The sequence below is a fragment of the Anas platyrhynchos genome, chromosome 2 (genome assembly GCF_047663525.1).
Source record: "Anas platyrhynchos isolate ZD024472 breed Pekin duck chromosome 2, IASCAAS_PekinDuck_T2T, whole genome shotgun sequence".
In the NCBI taxonomy this organism is placed as follows: domain Eukaryota; kingdom Metazoa; phylum Chordata; class Aves; order Anseriformes; family Anatidae; genus Anas; species Anas platyrhynchos.
Genome location: NC_092588.1, coordinates 131,286,536 through 131,308,298, shown reverse-complemented (window position 1 = coordinate 131,308,298; position 21,763 = coordinate 131,286,536). Strand labels below are relative to the sequence as shown.

Sequence of the window (21,763 nt, the reverse complement as noted above, 5' to 3'; positions counted from 1 at the left end):
CGTGCAATAACTGACAGATTTTGTGTGTATGTTACTTGTAGTCAGTATATTTATTTTATAAAAAAATAAAATATTTCTATATGTAATAGCTTATATAAATTTTGTATACATTATATACTTTTTAATAAATCTTAATATATCAGCTGTTCTTGGCACAAAAAATGTGAGATACATGCCCGTTATCCTGATCAACTTGGCTTTTATGATGTTTTACTTCTTATCCTTCCCTTCTTTCATTTATTTCATAGCTGATTTTAGACTCTACAAGATCAGACTATCCAGATGTATTTGTACAATATGTGGCATGACTTAGACAAGATTTGGATTATTAATGGATGTTATGGTTAAATAATTATTAAATCAAGGTAATACAGTTTATCAAATTGAGCAGCAAAATCTTGGGAGGAGCTAGGGAGCTTTCTACATCCACGTCTTAAATGGCATCAATTTAAGTGTTTTGAATGACAGGGGAAACAACAGCTAATAAAATTTTTCAAGCTTTGTTTTTAGAGAACTTACATCTTGAAAGCTTCACTGAAATTAAATGAATTAAAAATACTTTGGTGCAGTTTCAGCCGCAATTGATTAATGCCATGTTAAGGAGATTACTGAAAGACAAAGGGAACTTCAATTAATAGAGGAAGAACAAGGTACTTGATTTGTTGTCTATCAAAATAGACAACATTTGCTTATTTTCTTCATAGTTATATAATGACATTTCTTTATAATCATATCTTTAAATTGCATTGGAATTTGAGGTACTATGGTTGCATGTTTGTTTCTAAATTTAAATATTCCTTTGAATGGCAGTGCTACACACTTTTGGAGTTTTCTTTTTTTTTTTTTTTTACAACCTATTTTGAGGTTACAACTAAGTAATATGAACAATTAACACAGATAAAGAATAGATCAGTAACTGCTGAATATTGCTGACCTTAAGTAAAGTGTTGGCTGGAACCCTTCATTTGCAGCTGACTGAAAGCAATAGCATTTTAGGAAAAAATAGCCTTCTGAAAATCACCTCAACTTCTTCTTAAATACCCATAATTTAAATGCCATGCTTGGTCTATTTAAATTCAGTATTCCATTCCAGAGGGGCCTTGTTCTACAGTATATTTCATACATAACTACAGTAAATAGTATTGTTCATTTCAGTGATCAGATGAGTTGAATGTAATGATGTGTGTATACATGTTTGCATGTTGTGGACCTTAATGGTTGTGAAGCATATTATGTATTGGAAGCACTGTGATATAACCTAATGGCAGAATGGGAAACAAACAAACAAAAATACAACTGAGTGAATAGTCTTCTGAGGAATGAAGTTTAATATACTTCAGGGGGTTCAACAAATGATATTGTGACTTCAACATTTTAAGGAAAAGGAGATAGATAATGATTTATAATGTAAGCTCTGTAATGAGCTCTTCTACCATAAATATGCAGAACGCTAATTATTTATAGGCAAATTTCTCTATCTTTGGGAATTTTTTAGAATATAGTTTTTCAGTAATTGAATCACATCAAAGTATTTTTTCCTCCCAGTCTTCTGACAAAGTTATGTGTGATGTGATGGAGGGCAGGGAGAGATAGGAAGCAAGCTGTTGTCAAGCCTCAAGTTGGCTTTGATGTCGTATACTAAAATGATAACTTCAAGATTTATCAGAAGGAAATGCACCATGAACCTGTAAGGGGTCCTGTTTATGGTGACTGCCTAGATCAAGGTAAGCTCTGTCAATTAACTTGATTCTAAATTTCAGAAAAGCAATTAAACTTATATATATATATCTATATGTATATATCTATATCTATATGTATATCTCTATGTGTATATATAAACACCACTAGAGAAAAACTTTTGTAAGGATTTCAGAGCATGTTTGGAGGTAGGTTCTCCCACGGAGCAGATTTTTCAAGGTTCATTTCGATTATGGTATTACCTTAAGTGGTTGGTCATTGCATTACTTCCAGTTGAAAGAGTTTCATCAGATTATGACTTCACAAAACTGCAGTGAAAAATCATCACTCTCCTGACAAATCACCAAAAAATCTCTCAGTATATCCAGTGAATTATATAACATTTGTTTTTAGAACCTGCATGGTTTAATAGCTGAAGGGCAGTTCAAGCCCGCCATGCCACTTTCTCACTCTCCCTACTCAGAAGAAAGAAGGAAGAAAATACAATGAAAAAAGAAAACCTCATGGGTTGAAATAAAGTCAGTTTAAGTAAAAAAAAAAAAAAAAAAAAAAAAAAAAAAAAAAAAAAGGCTGATGAAAGTGAAAGGGGACAACAAATATTCTCTAGACCAATATTTTCACAATGAGAGCCTCCCTTTCTCCTTCCCTTACTTCAGCTTTTATTGCTGAACATGACTTCATACAGTATCCTTCTGGTTGGTTTAGGTCAGATATCCTGGTGATGTTCCATCCCTAACTCTTGTTCACATCCAGTCTACTGGCCTTTGAGGGAGGGGTTGGAGAAACAGCCTTGATGCTGTGACAGCACTGCTCATCTATAGCCAAAACATTGGTGCAATACCAATGCTGTTCTACCTAAAGGTGGAGAGCACAGCACTAAATGGGTTGCTGTGGGGAAAACTAACTACATTCCATCCAGACTCAGTACAGAACCTTGCTTGGAAATGCAAAGTTTAGAGAGTAATTTGAAGAGAATTTATTTCACAGTTTTTTTTCACAGATTTTTTTTTGTTTGTTTGTTTCACTTAGAAGCCGATCAACTTAAAACTATTAAAACATCAGTATATTATGTGTTACAGTTATGACTCAAAATTTAGTGTGTGTTTGTTACCAACATACCCTTGATGCTTCATGGAGTTGAAATGCTCCACTGTATGAAACACAACTGTACAGGCATTCTTACAGGATAAGAACAGTAAGTGCTCCCTTAAGTACAGAAATAAAGTTAAAAATGTAGCAACAAACAAATCTATAAGTCTGCCTTTGCCTTCAAATCAACTGAATCCTAACTTCTAAAGCCATAAACTTCTTGTCCAATTTGATGTAAGGTCCATAGCCTCAAAGTTAAAACCAAGTTAAGGTCAGTAGCCTTAAAGTCTGGGTCTCACTGTGTAAATAGAGGTATGCTTGTACATCTCATAAGGGAATGATTTTGACTTTAGGGTAGGTCTGCAGTGCTAGTGTTTATTTAGATTAAATGAATGATAGGGAAGGTGTAGGTCTTCCACAAGGGATTGTACCTGGGTTGATAGTGTGAAGATGTGGATCTATTTCTGGACTAGGATGCTCTTTTGGGGATTTTACTTAATGCATGTTGAAGTCATTGAGAAGTCAGTCAAGTTATTTTTGTTGAATTCTGATTTTAATCCTTTTGCTTGATACTGTGCTAAACTGTGCAGTTCCTTGTTAGTACACACCATATGTATAGGAGCCAAAAGAACAGTAATAGGAAACAATTTTTCTGCTTTTGCCATGCAGAATTGGTCCTATCAAGTAATTGGTTTATAAATCTAAATACTGTTGTGTAAAGACGGTGCTTTCAAAAATAATATAATAATATTAGAAATCCACTGAGTGTTTGATAACACTCAGTTAGCAAATAAAGCAAATAAAGCAAATAAAGAAAATAACTGGAATAATGTGTTCATGTAACTAGAAGTTTGAATGGCACTTCGTGTTTTGGGAGACCTAAAAAAAAGGAATTGTGTTTAAAAATGTAAAGTAAAAGCCTCTTCCATCTCTGATTTCTTTGTCTGTAGCACAGATTTTATTTGTTATTGAAGCTAATCCCTCCATCTACTTCCCCAACTTTTTTTCATTTCCTTGATTTATCATTTGCAACTTCATGGATTATCATTTAAAGTGGTAATTATAACAAATATGAAGGCATTTTCACAGCATTTGCTTATATCACTTTTTGGAAATTAGGTTACTAAAATAAAGGCATTTCCATTGTTGTTCAGACTGCTATGTTATCATATTAAATCCATTGAGTACTCCATCTTTTCTGCCTTGAGCCTGAACAAAATTTCATGGCTTTATTCAGGTGAAATGCTCTGATGAAATATAAAAAATGGAGAAAGAAAGGCTTCTGAATTGTTAGCTGTCATATTATAGCAATGTTTTCATTAATTCCCAAGTTATTAAATTTATAATACTGCAGTAGAGTTTTTAAAAATTGAATATTAATTTTCTTTTGTCATAAGGAAAAAAAAATTTGGTTGTGCTTTTTACAGTAATTTAATTAAGCATTGCCTGCAAGTTCATTTCAGTATCTATCATGGCTCACTAAAGTTAGATTCAGTATAGAATGGTAGATTAATTGCCCTTTGTCTTAGATGAAATAAGAATCCTAAATATGCCGAGTCATGAAATTTAATTGTGTTCGTCAATTGCTTATTCAATGCTTTGGAAACCTAAATCAAGAAATACTGAAGAAGAAGGCCAAAGGTTGTTAAATGTAGCGAGTAACACAGATTTTGAACTTTACTTAATGAACCGAATGTTTATTACTATGAAATAAATGCACCATTTAAAGAATTATGGAGAAAATGTAAAATATTAAAACTCTAATTAATTTTGATCAGAAGCATGCAATGTACTCATTTTTCCTAAAACATTTTCATTAGGGTCTAGATTTTCTCTGTTATAGAGAGAAATTGATTCCTTTCATACAATAGTACTATCTCTTTATGTTAAAAAAGTGTACTTCATTGATGTTTAGTGCAGTATCTTTCAGCTGCTTTCAACTGTAGGCAGCATTTCTAAACTGTAGTTTGCAGGAGCATTTCTCTGTAACTCATTTGTGCATACTTTGTTTATTATTGTTAGTCACTTTGGGAACAAACAACATTCAGACCTTTTGATAGAAGTGTGAATAAATGAACTTATTTGTGAAAATAGTTAAGTATGAAAAAACTCCTCAAATATAATTTAGTAGCTCCCAAGATACACATAGAGCCCTAACAACTGATCAGTCAAAAGAACTGCCTTTTATTTGTATATTTATTATGTACACTACTAAGAAATAAAAATGTTTAAAAGAGCTGTTAATCCCTCATTGTTGGCCTGAGAACCTTTTGTTTTCATGTAGCTGTTGTAAGAAAATGACATTTTATTTCTTAGAATCAAGAAATTTTCATTCTTATAATTTGGTAAATGTGTACTGTAAATTTGGAAGGAGTATAGGCATAGATATTTAAAATAATCTTGTTTTGATTAGAGTATGCATTTCTAGGGTACAGAATACTATTCTTTAGTAGTATTGTGAGTATATATATAGTGGAACTTTAATTTATAATTCATAACAATAATGATTATACTGTCATATAAGTAGAAAATATTATTGTGGTTTCCATATATATATATATTTACATATACACAGATATAAGTGGTATAACTGAGTGACAAATGTGCTTTAGAAAGGTTCTTAGGGATAGGGTCAGACTTGAAAGACATGAATGAAAGACAAGCTTGCATTCTGAGTCTGAAGTGGAGATTAAGGAAGCTTGTCCCTATAGGTACAGACAGAGTACAATCCTTTTGCAGTGGCTTTTCATCTATTTCATATTTGATATTTCAGGCTTTTAATAGTTAAGCATTCATAGATACTGTGTAAAGTTCATAAACCTTTAAAGACTTGAGTTGTTAAAGAGGAAACATTTTCCTGTACTTTCTTCAAGGAGAACCAGCTGAACTTTTAAAACAATGGTTTGGTTTCAAGCACCACCTGCCCTGAAGAGCATCCCAACTGTAGTGGCAGTCAGCCAAAAGGACCACTCAGTGGAATGGTTGCCTTCTAAAAATGAGATAAACAGATGGAGGATTGGAAATCTGGCATAAAATTCCACTTCTGTACTAAGCGTGACATGAAATTTGGCTGTAAGGACTCTTGCAATAGTATATTTTTCTGTACTATCAGAATTAGAAAAAAGGAAATAGAAAATACAAAACACCGACAACCATTTCAAAAAGCCTTCAAGTTCTTGTACCAGTACAAGTTAAAGGAAAGAGTTTGTGATAAACAAGCAGCTGTCTGTAGCTTAAGAGGCGCGGGAGTGTCAAAACATTTCTCCCAGTCTTGCATTGCCACCTAGAGTACCATGCCCTGCACTGCAGCGGTGAAGGGCTCCCGTGGAACCACCGAGCAGTTCAACGTCGCTCTTTGCACTGAAAAAAACGGGGCGGGGAGCTGCTTCCAACTAATCGATGGCATGTTTATTTACATTATAATGCTTAGCTCATTCATAGCCTCCATTTTTTGAATGTTACCAGATCAGCTGAGATTTTGTTGTAGGAATTCGGTGGGGTCTGACAGTAAGAATTAATGGAGATGCACGTTAAAAGGTACGACTGTCAGCTTGCCAGTGGTCCCAGAGGGTGCATTTTCTTGACGTCTGCTTCAGAATACTTCATGAAGCAAATGTCAAACTTGTCAAGGCTGTCACTATGAAAATGATCCATGTAGCAAGGGTCTCCTTTTCCTGGGAAACAAACAGCTGCCTTATCACTGAAGTGCTGCAGTGACAGAAAACTGTCATCTATCACGAGAAATTTATATTTGCTTCTCATATCCATTGGTAAAGAACTGTTCCAGTTGTACTCTGTATTCTTGCGCCACTCTTCGTTATAAGGGTTGTCAGCAATACATTTGAAGCAGATAGCATGGGCTTTGGAAGAAAAATAACTTCTGAATTTTAGTGTTGGATGCTCACCTTTTGCTGATTTAACAGAAAGACTGGCTTAATTCTCAATTTATAATCCTGCAAACTCCTTTTCCTCCAAATTTGGCATATTCAATTGGAAAGGAAGAATTTAGCTCTCATCGTTTCTAAAGTCCCTTTGTCCTGTTGTATTTTCATACAGTTAGTATTTTTACCTGCTTCCAGATGATGTTTTGTAGTCTAGAATCTGTGAGATAGATGATGAAATACCTGCTGTCTAGGTTGAGGTTTTAAAAATGCTAGTATGCAAACATCCTCCCAATGAGATATAAACTGCAATGTCCATGAACTGTAACATCTTGATTGTATGTAGTGACTTGTATTTATAAGTACCACACCAAGTTAGCAAATATTGCTTTCCATCTACTTGAGTGTGTAAAACTGCTGCCCTCAGAAGAGTCTGGTTGTGTTCTTCCTGCTGGCAGCAGTGACCTGCCTGGCCGCACCTCCAGCACTGAGGCCATTTAGTAGTTGTGTGAGGTTTGTGGTTCAATCAAATGAGACGTTTAGATTCTGCAGTTTGGAGGAAACATCCATATAGAGAGTCTCACAGGTTCTTTGACCATGTGCTTCCATGGAAGAACAATCTTTGTTCTTCTGGAGTCTACATCATAGTTACATTCATTATACTTGAATACAAAACATAATCTTTCTCTTGTTTTGTCTTTATTTCCTTACAGAGGTTTAAAGACTTTTATTTTTTATAGTTTGGAACAGTTGGTGTTTCTTATGACCAGCTGGACACCCTCACTGAAGCCTAGTATATTAATCATATTACACCTCTTTTGGGTTAAGGTAGTACAAAAAGTAATAATATTGGAATTTGGTTCTGAGTGTTTTTGAGGTGGTATTTCTAGATTATGTGATAGCATGGAAAACCCTTCAGTCATTTCTTAGTAGTACAAATTTTATTTTAGCTAATTTATTCAGATGTTCATCATACTATGATATATATATATTTATTAAGTTCATATAACACATCTTGAACTTCATATAGGTCAAAACCAGAAATTTAATTTTATTAAAAATATTTTTGTAATAAAACTTTAGAAATTACAGGTGTCGTGTAATGCACAAATCTGTGAAATGCAGTTAACTGATGTGTGATCTGTTCTATGTACAGTGCAGTGTCAATTTCCATGCATAGTTAAGAATTGTCTAATCCACTATTATCTTTGAGATTTCATATAATTAACTTAATTAACTAATGGAATAAAAAGAAATTCTCAGACATTTCAAATGAAGGTTGTTGAAGGGGGAAAAAGAGAAAGGGACATTCAGAACCCTAGTTCTAGGATATATATACATATATACTTTTATATATATAAATATATATATATATATTTTTCTCATGTCAGAATTTATCTATAGGGGAGTATTCTGCAATAATTACTACAAAATAAATTTTCCACATGGGGCCACTTATTCTCTGCTCAGAGTAACATTTGTAGTTAACCTTAAACATGCTTTCAAAGGAGATGAAGTTATATGACAGAAGCACACACTGTCTCTCAACTGTCAGATCAAAATTTTCAGAAATAGGAACTTATATGTCAACCTCTTACATCTAGTTTTTGCCACCTAAAGGCATCTAAATTTCAAAGTATTCCTATTCACTTTAGCAGAGCTACTAAATGCTCAATACTTTCATAACAATTCACAATGCTTAATTAGGAGGCAGACTGAAGTCTCTCGGTTTTAACTTCTGGGCCCTTCTCTATTACTGTCACCCACTAATGCTCAACTACCAGGTGTAGACTAAGTAGCTTGAACCAAGAGGTTCAAATGTCCTCAGGGTTTTTTAAGTCATCTGTAGATCAGCCAAAGGACCCTTTAATCCAGTTCCTTGATTCCATCAGGAAGTGGAGGAATGCCTGGGGAAAGGGTGTAAGAAACAGGATGGTGTAGAAGGTCTTCCCCCTTGGGATGTCCAGCTGTTCTGTGGCTTAAGAAGCTTCTGAACTCATGTTTCATGTAAAGTATTAGGTTTAACGGCAATTTTTAAAGCCCTTTGTTTTCCTCATCACTGTTTTGTTTTTTTGTTTGTTTTGTTTTGTTTTGTTTTTGTAAATCTAAAAGAACAATTCCAGACTAGTAAACTTAATTCATTTCAACATGAAAATAACCTTTGGGCTGCTAATTACTTTTCAGTAAGAGTAGTAATAGTCTCAGTAAATACAGTCTTGAGGGATTCACTTCCCTTTGCTACTCCTACAAGTCATCAGATCTGTGTTAGGGCATATTTTATGTGACTGCATTCAAAATTCACTTAATATTTGAGTCTACAGTTGGCTGTAGTCAGAAAAGATACTGAAACGAGTTTGATTTGTGACATCTACTAGGAAGACCTACTTTGATGGTTTAACATTTTAACACTGAAAGGACTGTTCTGTTTCAGAATTCTTAGGGCAGAATGCACTAGGCAGTTGAGTCATAGAGTGACTAGAAGCAAAATAAATAATAATGAAAAATAGAGATGTGAGGTACTAATAGAAATAATGCAAACTGAATTTTGCAAAGCAGAAACTAGAATTCCATATTTCATCCAGTATTTATAACCAGAAGTACGTAAACCAGTAATAGCAACTATACACATTGCCATCATAGACTGTTTTTAACTGATAATGAAAACAAATAAAAGGTTTTCCTTTGCTACCCTTCAGAATTAAAAGCTTTATAATGGTAGGTGGTAATTAGTAAAACAAATATATTAAATATGTTTAATTTTCAGTCTGGCATCATTACTTCATAATTAGGTTACACAGGGTATTTAACTGAACATTCAAACATTATTAATGGCATTAGAAACTCCAACAAATTCAGTATTGTATATGCAATCATTGGGATGCCTCTTGGGTTATTAGAGAAAATATTTAAAATTTTATAGAAATTTTGCGTTGTCAACAAACTGAAGGAATAGCAAGCCTTCACACCTTAGCGTATGGTCAAAAATTGCAAAAATCCTTCCCAATTATACTTGCAGTGACATTACCCTTTTTATAATAGGAGTTTGTGTCAAAATTTTGTGATAATTTTCAGTAATTAGCAAATTTGTCATTTTCAGGACACTGCTGTCACTTTTTTTTTTTTTTTTTTTTCCCCTGTTGGAAAGCTGCATGGTTGTCAGAATAGTTAGTTCATACTTTCCAGTGTCCCCTGCCAGTTATTTCTGGCATCTCTTGCCCTGGCACTGTTGTTCATGTGGTAATGCACAGCTCAGTGAACTGATCTGGCTGATGATATATGTAACAAAGAAAACATTTTCTCCTCTTGTTAATCCATATCCTAAGAAAGATGAACCATCATGCCTTTCCAACAAGTCACCTATTAGATTTTCATTTCAAAATAATATGTGACACTTTCTGTTCTTGGAAAATGGAATTGAAATAAAAGTGCCTCTGCGAAACTAAGATGTCCCATGTGGAGTATGATTTGATACAACATAATTTAGAAAGCTTTTGTGCTTGAAAATATCAAAATAACAAAAAATAACAAAATAACAACCAGGAACTCGGATGACTTGCATGTGGAAGTCAGCCACATAAATCCAATTTATACTCACCTAGTAGATTTTACCAGTTTGGATAAGTTTTACCGCATTGAAGCAGCAGCAGATGAACAAAAGAAAGACCATTGATACTGCAAAATACCCCAAAACAGGTGCTTCCATCTTTAGTATTCATGCAGAGCATATCCTAGACTTCTCTTAACCAGTCAGCCATCATTTCTGCTTCTCAGAAAACACTGAGCACTGCAGCTGCTGCTGTAAACTAGGAAATCTGCCAGACAGCAAGCATAACCTTATGAGCACAAAATTAAAACATTTCTAACAAAATTTCTAAACATTTCTACAAAAAAACCCAGAAGATTCTTTTCTGAATTGTCTTTCACTGGATAAAGCCTTTTGTCCTAAAAAACAAGCTCAGAAAGCTAATGTTCAGCCTAATATTTCTTCACCCTCCTATAGTCCTCACTGAAGGTAAGACCCAGGTCCTTTTCCTGTAGTCTCTGAAATTTCTGCATGCTTCTTCTGCTAAAAGAGGAAAGCCTAAGTACTAAGTCAAGTGTGTTGGGAAAGAATGGCTGTGTAGGGTTTACATTCCCCTTGGGAAGGAAAACGACAAAGGACATTGGAATAACAGCAGGTTATGTACTGGAAAGATGGGTTATTTGGCATTGAGGTCACCAAAATATGACTTATGAAGGTAACAATCTACAGAAACATGCAGATTTGCTTTCTTCAAGCCCATCCTGAAAGAACCTTGCTGCTTTTCTATACGAGACAACAGTTTCTGTGGATAGCTTTTTTATTCAGCGATATTCTTTGTCTCCTGTAAGCAGTACATATAAGCTCAGTTACACACTGCTCCTTTGTTGTTTCCCAGTCTGCCTAGCCTTTATTTGCATTAGAAGTTTGGCCTTTATGTGTGTACTATACAATACACTCTTCAGTATGTACTACACTTGTAATTTAAACAAATCAATAATCTTTGGTTTAACACACATGCATAGATGTGTTTCCTCACCTGAACTAGAAGAATCACAGTACTCACTACATGTTTAAAACATAATTAGAGAGATGACTGTCCAGGAAGTTAGAAAAATGCATTTAGTCTTGAGTGGCCAGTTATGAAACTCATATTTCTCATGTCTACCTTACTTCCAGAAGGTGAGAGAATTTGGAAACAGGATGCTTTGGAGTATACACTTATTTAGTAGAGCAACTAGCTTTTCATTTTTTTCAATGTTTTGTGACATAATCTGAGACTATACGTTTTTAATGAGATTTTCTGTTGCTGTTCTATTTTGTGTATTTTGTGTAGAAAAGGAAAGACTAGGATGCAAAAAGATAAACTCATTTGCCTAGAAGGATGAAGGTGCTGTGTTAAAGTGGGAAGTCACATTGTGATTTTCTGGGTCCCACCTAATATCCTTGACATTTCTCTCTCTTAGATGTTGATGAGTGATGTTACAGCAGCCAGAATGCTTCTTTGCTCCCAAATGTCTATTCATTTGCTCTCCTTTTTGTTTCTAGAGCAAGGAAGATTCTCTGTATTGTGAATTAAAATGCAGGCAGGAAAACAGGCTGTACTTTGAACGCGTGATAAGGCCTGTTGGTGATGTGATAGCTTGCAAGTTGCCTTATGAAATAGTTTTCTCAGACTTCTGCAATTTATACTTTAGAGGTCATGATTTTGTACTGGACACAAAATAGTATCCATTCCTATGAAGACCGGCATTATGATGTCACTTCATTGTTTTCAGTGTGATCCAGCAAAATCCATCTTGAATTATGAGTCCAGCTCTTGGAGTTGAAGCTGTAGAATATTGTAAGCATGCCGCTGCCTGACATGCTCATGTTTCCTATTTTAGACCTGACTGATCTTCAGATAACATATGGTGGTACAAGTAATTGGAAAATTGGCAGACCTGTCAAGAAAATATGCTAGATGGGACAAAAATACGATGCTGCAGCACATAAAGTGTCTCTGAACTTAAATTTATTGTCTTTTATCAAATGGTGAAGTAAACATATCTGGTCTCAAAAAAAAATGAAACATTTTTCAATGGCAGATGCTTTTCAAAAGTAATTTTTAGAACAATGATGAAAGTTCTTGCATTTGAAAATAATTTAGTGGAAACCTCTGGTCAAGAACAAAGGAAAAGTGTGACATACTGTCTGCTGAAAATGTTTGAATATCTTGCCATCTGTGTATGGTTTAGGATTTTTTTTTTTATATATAACCAACAAGTAGATTGGTCAGGGCTCCAACTGAAACATTTACTTATTAAATTATTCTTCTACTATGAATGCAGATGATGAGACTTGATTAAATTTTATTTTTATTTCATTTATTAATGATTATTTTTTTGCTTATTTTGATGCTTATCAAAAGATGACAAAAGTATGAACAGAATTCTGTGCATATGTTTAAGTACAAAAAGCGTACTTCTTCAATAGATTGGTTAATGCTCATGTTCTCATTTTCTTTTACAGGAAGATGAAAATGAAACTGAGGCAGGAAGTCTATCTCGGGAGCTGAACATGGAACAGAAAAAATCAAAAAAATAGGAGATTGCTGTCTTGTTTGAAATATTTGGAAGTTGTGTAACAGTGATTATAGTTTCTCATTGCAAAAATAACAAAAAAATTCTCAATAAAGTCATTGAAAATTAAATTCATTCTGCACTGGGGAATTAATTACGTAGCTCCTGGTGATATCTGTGATTATATTGCAAGCTGAGTTATCAGAACTGAGCACCATACCAATAAATGTATGAATGCTTTTTGAACATGGGTGGAAAGCTGATGAGTTATTCATAACTAAAATCACTTACTAAGCAAACAGGACTTTTTTTTTCTTTTCCTGATGAGTGATGTTATCCTTAAAGGATAGTTATAGCTCAGACACATTTTTGTATTTCTGAGTAAGAGCTTTGATACTTAAAAATTAGATAAATGTGTGTTCTAGATAAATGTATGTTCTCTCAAAGAAGTTCTGGAATTTCTTCTGATTAAAATAAATGTTGCTGGAGACTGGGTGAAGGCAAAGATTTTGTGGTGTTTTCAGTGTGTTTTCATAAATAATTATTTTTTCATGTGTATACCTTGTGATTTCTAGTTTATTTCATGATGTATTATCATTTTCTTCCATGCAAACCTTATTTGTCTTTATGTGATCATCTTGTAATGAATGTCACAAAAAGTGCCGAATAATGTTCTTGATTAGGCCATCCCACCCAGCTCTAATTTCTTCATAACAATCTTTGCATTGTAAAATCATAAAATGACTTCTCCCTGTGTCATCAATCCTTAAGTGAGTATGAAAATCTTAAAAATAAAAATAAAATAAAAATAAAAAACACCTTCATCCTTTCCAGAAAAACCTTTCTCATTACCTCTGCTTTTAAGTCTGTGCAGGTCAGTATGTGGGAAAGTTAGTACAAGACATTCAGATGTAGCTTTGTAGCCTGATAATTGCGCACATGCAATAAAGAAAAAAATAATCTTACTAATTCTGTTTCAGAATTAGAGCAATACTCGCTGAAGTCCCTCGAGGAGAGTTTTTCTTTGCTGTAGGAGAAATGTTTTTTCTCCGATTGAAAAAATTGACCTCTTTTCCTACTGTTCCATATTTTTTCTGTTATTCTGCATATTAAAATATACAGTGTATATTAAAATATAAACTGTTAAATCAGATTGTAAATAATATCCATCCTCAATTTATCCCATCAGTATAAATTATAGTTTCAGGTATTTCAAAAACAAAACACCTATGATTAAACAATATCTTATAAATTTTCTGGTTCATGAGGTTCAAATATGCATGGCTCTTCAACAAATTTCAATCACAATTACTTTACAGCAGTTTAATAACACTAGACCTCATTTTAACAAATGCAGTTATCATGTAAATTATAATAGAAAATAAATTCAGCATTGGTCCATTTAGTGTAGATCAACCATTGTAGCCATCTCAGAATAAAAGGGGGGAATATAATTTTTATTTCATCGTAGTGGAAGAGAAAGAATTAGAAAAGACAGAAACAGGGGTTTACTCCGCAGGACCTTATGGGCCTGCACAATATATATTATATATATAACATAGTATTATATATACTGTAATATACTATATATATACTATAATATACTATAATACTATATATGATATATATTATATAGTATATAGCATATTAGATCATTATTATATATTTTCTATATTATATAGTTTTATTATAAAATTTTATTATAAAATTTTATTATATATATATATATATATATATATATATATATATATTCTATATATTCTGCACAATACTGTGGAGGATCACAAGTGAGGAGAGAGTACAGTGAATGTAGTTTCTGTTTCTTTTAGGCTAACCCAGAAAACCAAACTTGGTTCTCAGAGCTTAGTAATCATCACGATCTAAAAAATGGGAAACATTGCCGCTGGAAGGAGCTGCAAGGCTTCAAGATTTTAAAGGATGCAACAAGTAACTTCTAAGAAAAGGTGGGAGAGTGGGGTTTATGTAGAAATTATGGCAAAAGGCTTAGACAAAGGTAGCATAGCATGGGGGCAAGTTATTGACTGGGATGGATTATGACTGTGTACTGGACTCTCTGCCTGTCCCCACCTATAAGGCAGTCAATGTTTGGGGTTCTCCACCCAAACTATCTTACCAAAATTAGCAGATAGGTTCTCTGTCATACCTAATGATCTATTGCTTTTCAGTTCATGGCACCAAGTTTGTTCTTTTGCCATGAGTCTAAACTCTGTGACAGACTGGGACTGTAAAGGTGCATAAGATGAGAAGGGTAGATATTTGGTGTTCGGTATTTGTATGAAAATATATTACTTGGCATTCAAACACCTCAGTTAGAAAGACAGTACAGATGTTGAAAGATGCAGAAGGTTCCATTTGATTCATAATGCCTATGAGCTTAAAATGATTACGTCTGTATCTTAAATTCTTAAAATATCAACTGCATAAAGAAAGAACAGCCACGTAACGTATGTCACCAGAAGTCCACAGTCAGAGCTGATAAATATAAATCTGTCCCTAGGTTAATTTATTTAATTTAAAAAGTTGTAGCATGACAGAAATTAGAGTTTTCATCTGCAAAATAATAAAAATGATCACTGTTATCATAACCAGCTGAATCTGAGAATGAAGTAAAACAAATTTTACTGAATCAAAAATACCAACCTAAATTCATCCCTTTCACAAAAATGAAGGAAACCTGTTTGTTGCCTTGAGTATAGCTAATTTTACTAAAGAGAGATTTTTTTTTCTTTTATAAAGGTCACATAAAGACTATACAAAATAGGTGACTTCATTTCTGTTATCTTGATTCTGATCAAATTAAAATTTGCTGCTGAACAGACTTTTTTTTTTGTTAATTATTATTCTTGAGTGTTCAGACTAATGATGTGAATTTCATCATATATTTTTTTCTCAGTGTCTAAAAACGTTTTGGACACAATGCACTGGGAAAAGCAGATGGGTGCAACTGGCCTACAAAGCCTCCACATGATGTTGCTCAGTGCTATGCCTCAGCAGAACTAAGCTGAAAACCTGATACAGAATACTGTGGCTTTTATCAAAGGTATGTCTATGCTGTACTCAAACAGAAGCCAGCTTGGGTACCAAAAGCAGTCTAGCTCCTGTAGTGTGAAGCTTAAATAATATCTGAATATGTTCAAAGGCTTAGAGAGATGGGATGAGCAAAAGTTTACACAGCTTTAATTCAGCTGGCTAAAGCCATATTTATGGAGCAACATGTTCCTTGAATGTAAATGTACACAGACATATATGTATGTGTGCCAGACCAGCCAATTTTAATGTCCTTTTTATTTTATTCACCCTCCCCCATGCAGTCCTTGAATAATGAAAGTCACATGCTGAAAGTCTAGATCAAGAGCTATTTGTTTCCCACTCCATCCCTGTCAAGTATGACAGTGATGGTGGTCTCCAGTTGGGAATAGCAGTTTCCTCATTTACTCCAGTAATAGCTATTTTAGGGTGGCTTAGAGGATAATCACGTTTTCCATGCTTGAGGAGAAACTGTCCTTTTCCTCATATTAAAGCAAATTTACCAGTTTTTGTACAGTTCGTGATGGATTGCTGTTGGTTTTTGTTCAGTGCTCCATGTTTGCTCATTCTCCTCTGTGGAACAGTGGTCTATCCAGGATTTTGTGGACTCCAACACTGATTGTTCGTTGTTTTTTTGTTTGTTTGTTTGTTTTGTTTTGTTTTTCTTTTGATTTCCTGTTACACACAATCACTTCATCCTCAGATAAGAGCAAATTTCTCTATCACTGCAATTTTTGTTCATAGGAAATAAATTCTGTTGGCTCTTAAATGTTGTGCATTCATAAGGACTCTCCAAAAATGAAATATATTTTGGTATTTGAATATGAAATATGACATACGATAAGCTAATCCTAACACAATATTTATTTTTCTGCTCATTAGAGAGCATTGTCATTCTTTTACATTAAGAAAATGATTTAAACATGAGTATTTGTTCTCAGGAGAATCAATATTTGGGCAAACAGTTTTTAAAGGGAAAAAGACACTGAAAGAGAAGTATATCATTTTACTACTTCTTTGTTATTGCAGTCCCGTAAGCCTTCTACCTCTGGGATGGTTGATCTGCATCACACTACAGAAGCTAACTCTCCCTGACATTAGGCTGGATAGGTTTTACTCTGTGGAAAGTGAAGGTTGATTAGAAACTGACTTTATTTCACATGATCTAAAGAAAACAATTTTTACATAGCAATGAATAAATGACTTCTATCACCTATCTAAGGCTGTAGTGTGAAATCATAGCAGGTAATAAATGTTTCCCCACAGTGAGTTCAATATGGATTCCACAGTGATGTTATCTGGAAAAGGAAGTAAAATGCTGAAGGCAACAGCATGAAAATACATGCAGCTATGGCATAATTCTGATTTGTTTTAGAAGAACTATTAATTTCCTTGTTACAAAGCCAAGTAAGAGCAACCCTTTAAAATTGTTGAACCATGAAAGCCATTTCCTTACGGGTTTTAAATTTGGGAACAGACTCATGAAATTTATAGCTTTGATGAGATATTCTTTGCCTGCAGTCAAAATGAGAGCCAGATCATTGGTTTCCCAGCATGACACCTATGTATTCTTGTGTGCACTAGATATCATTAGGCTCATAATAACACAGCTATCATCACATTAACATCTAAAAGGTTCAGTGTTGATGCTTGGTTTAAGTCTCTCATTTATACCTACAGCATACTAAACAGCTGAATAAAAACAAAAGCTATACCGTACCTATATTGTGCTATTGTTCTGCACTTTAACCAAAATGCAGTCATTTTATGCCTGATCAAATTTTTATTAATTTTGTTCTTGCCAAATCATGTTGTTTTGAAAGAGCTGTAATGATGAACTAGTAGCACAACATGAGTGTAGTCACAAATAATGATACAGTGAGACTATTTTTTTCTGGTTAGTTTTTCTGGTTAAGGACAGTAGAGAACATCATACACATATTGATCTAATAATTAAACATTTCAGTATATTGTTTAAAGTTTATGTCTGCCATTTTATGGTAGAAGAGAAATGTATTATAACAAGCCAACAGCATGTCTGTGCCTATATTCCTTCAGGTAAAGTGATGCAGTCTGTAGCATCCTAGAGAGGCGTCTGGGGTTAAAAGTTAAACAAAGGAGGAATCACTACAGAAAGCAATTAATGTTACCAATCTGCTGCATACTTCTGATAGTTTTTGTTGGAAAAAAAATAAGCCTATTTGCAACATAACATTGCCACCAGATTTTACTGTGAATATCTTATCATTTCTACCAAATGAGATTTGCAGAGTGAGCTACTGATAGAATCAGTTTGCTTTCTACCATGTAACTGAACAGGTGTGTAAAGTTTGGGAGAAACAACTTTATTCTCATAATGGAGTGAAAAAGCTTGGTGAAGCACTGGTATATAAAGTATAGAAACTTGTGGCTTATAGACAAATTCCTTATTACTGTGATCTGAAAACCTTCTGCCTTTCATTTCTATAGATGGGAGGTCATACCCATAGGATTTGTAGCTAGAGATAGTTTGCAAGTTCGGGCCATGGCATAAATTGACTCAAAACAAGCCAATTCCAGTGATATGGAAAGAAAAATATGCAGAGACAACTTCAATCTTTAATCATCGGTCTGTTGTAAAGGTTTTAAAGGCTACGTGATACAATGATTACAAACGCTTAAAACCCTTGAGGAATATGAAACACTAACTAGCTGCTGAGGAAATGGGATTTATAAAATCTAGAATATAATGGTAGTGTTACCCACAAGAAATATTTGGGGATTTATTTATTTTTTAATTTATTTTATTAAATAAATATTTAATTTATATTTATTAATATTTATTTTTCAACGATCCTGGGAGTCTGGAGAGGTCCCGGTAGACTGGATTTAAAAAACTTAGTCACATGGTCTGAACTTGGGTAGACCTGTGCGGTGTCAAGAGTTGGACTTGATGATCCTTAAGGGTCCCTTCCAACTCAGGATATTCTATGATTCTATGATTCTATGATTCTATAATTGTCTAAAGAGTGCGTCCAGCATCAATGCTTAGTATTTAAGGATCATTGTTTCAGTCATGATTATCTGATTTTTCTTAACACTGGATGTTTTATTTTGATCATTTTGCTACAAAAGATACATTATGAAATAATCTCATGAAATATTTTATTTCCTTTAATATTTTAATAATCAGTTAAACTTTTTAAATATCTTTATTTCTTAAGTCCTCTACCTCTCTTTCAAATATTGAATCAGATGTTGTATTATGAGATATTTGTCCTTGAAAAGGAATGCTATGGTCATTCTTATTTATAAACATCAAGCCAAGGGATTAGGTGGAAAATTCTTTTGGCCATCATTTGTTTCCCAGAAGTCTCCTGCCCTATTTTGAGTCCAAGGATAATCCAGATAATGGCATTGTTAAACACACCCTTTAACCTGTGTTGTTAACATTATGGATGTGTATTTAATTATTCATAAGCTTGCTTATGTAAATCTTGGTATGTATTTAAAGAATTACATTTTGTTGTAAAATTTTATTATTGATTCACAATTTTAGGATTTGGAGTCAAAACTGAGACTACCCTTTCTTCCTTGCGGATAAACCCTCGGTAAAGACCTTTCCTTTTTATTGGACCTTTTCCATTCATTTCTTCTGAAAGGTAAGTAACTAAATGTACTTTCAAATGAAGAGCATTCTGTACTGCCGTGTTCAGCAAAATCAAGGAAAACATTGATTGTAATGTATGGGCCTCTTTTTAGACCAGCCAGGGGAATTCTTACCTTCCAGAGATATCAGTGCAATGTTATCCAGCACATTGAGGCTGCTACCAGCATCAGGACAGGAGGACAGAGAAAACACTCCCCACAGCTTCATTCCATTGCAGATGCCAACAGCCTGGAAATAGAGACTGAGGAAGAGGTATAGTTTGGATCATGTGTTTTAGGACATCCTTAAATTTTCTGTGTTTACTGGGCTTTTGTTGAGCCAAAGGAATGGAAGACTGCAATGCAGAATTCTTCAGGCTGAATGCTTCATACTGGAGCAAATAATGGCAGACCTACTCTGAATGAATATAATCCTTGAATCCAAGCATTTAAGTATTTTCTTCTTACTAGTCCATCTCCCATGAGGAAGCTTGTAGATCTTGCTCTGCTTGTGCTACCCACAGGGATTGATGAACATTTTTTATTGCCTTCCAAAAAGCCATGAAGTGAAGAAAAGATTATTTAAATAATCTTGTACTGTTTCACAGGTTCCCCCCACCCAATTAATTTTAATGAGAGATATACAAGTACCAAATCTTAAGAGTACAATAACAGGCAATTCAGAAATGTCAGAATACAAGCACGTAGGGTAGAAGATTGGATTGGATGAACAGGGATCTTCTTCTAGAGCTTAGATAGAAAAAGAAAGCACACAGCCACTGGAAGAAAGGTTAGGCAACTTGGAAGAACTACAGTGATGCTGTTCACCATTGTAGGAAGAAAATTTGTGCAGCCAAAGCTCAATTAGAGTTGAAGCTATCCTTTACTGTGGGGGCCATATAAAAGGCTTTTTCAAAAATGCTAACAGCAAAAGAAGGACCAAAGAAAACATTGCTCCATTACTTGATGAAAACGCTCAGTTCACAAATAAGAACATAGCCAAAGCAGAGACATTTAGCACCTCCTTTGCCTCTGTCTTCAACACTGATGATGGGCTCTGGGACTTCTGGAGCCCTGAGTTGGAGGACCATGACTGCATTAATGATAAACTTCCAGCCAAGCCCAAACTTATGGAGGATTTGCTGCTCCAGCTGCATTCATCCCAGGGTACTCAGAGTCTGATGTCATCGTGAGACCTCTCTCAATTATTTTTCAAGTCTTGGGAATCTGGAAAGGTCTCAGTTGACTGGAAGCTGGCAAACATTGTTCCAATTTTCAAGAAGGTCAAGAAAGAAGACCCTGGTAATTACAGGCCTGTCAGTCTCACATCACTGCCTGGTAAAATTATGGAGAAGATTATTTGGGGAGTTATTGAAAAACACCTGAAAGACAATGCAGTTATTGGTCATGGCCAACATGGGTTCATGAGGGGAAAGTCCTGTTTAATGAACTCAATTTCCTTTTATGACAAGGTCACCCACCTAGTTGACTAAGGGAAGACAATTGATGTAAATTTATCTTGATTTCAGCAAAGCTTTCAATATTTTCTCTCACAGTATCCTTCTGGACAAAATGTCCAGCATACAAACAGACAAATGCATAATAGAATGGGTGAATAATGTGAATAATTGACAGGTCAGGTTATCACAATTGGGGTTATATCAGGTTGGCACCCAGTCACTAGTGGGGTTCTGCAGGGCTCCATTTTAGTGACAGTTCTCTTTAATGTTTTCATAAATAACTGGGACATAGGACTTGATGGTATACAAATAAGTTTGTTGCCAACACAAAGTTGGGAGGAGCTGTTAGCCATGCAGACATCTTGACAAATCAGAGGGATGGGCAATCACCAGCAATATGAAGTTTAACAAGAGCAAGTGCCAGAATCTGCAGTTAGCATAGGGCAACCCTAGATATATTGGGGGACCAGAGGCTGGAGAGTAGCCCCACAGAAAGGAATCTGGGGCTTTTGGTCGATGGCAAGATGAATATGAGTCAGTGGTGTGCCCTGGAAGCCAAAAGTGCCAACCATATCCTGGGGTGCATCAGGCATAGTACCTGCTAGCTCGTTGAGGGAAATGATTGTCCTGCTCCGCTCCGTGCTGGTGTGGCTTCATCTTGAGTAGCATGTGCAGTTTTAGGTGTCACAGTATAAGAAGGACATAAAACTATTAAAGAGTGTCCAAACGAGGGCTATGAAGACGACAAAAGGCCTAGAGGGGAAGATGTATAGGAAGCAGCTGAAGTGCCTTGGTTTGTTCAGCCTAGAGAAGAAGAGACTGAGGAGAGGCCTCAAGGCAGCCTGCAGCTTCCTCTCAAGGGGGAGTGGAAGGACAGGT

General features: G+C 34.7%; 1 protein-coding gene across 2 annotated transcripts in view; it reads left to right on the top strand.

Moving 5' to 3' along the window:
• PHF14 (PHD finger protein 14) overlaps positions 1-13,567 on the top strand; it is a 163,511-nt gene extending 149,944 nt beyond the window's left edge. For both annotated transcript variants that reach the window (XM_072033614.1, XM_072033612.1), the window contains one exon: positions 12,700-13,567. In XM_072033614.1, the coding sequence (XP_071889715.1) occupies positions 12,700-12,774 (75 nt within the window). In that variant the 3' untranslated portion in view covers positions 12,775-13,567. The remainder of the gene's footprint in view (positions 1-12,699) is intronic.
• The last annotated feature ends 8,196 nt before the right edge of the window (positions 13,568-21,763 follow it).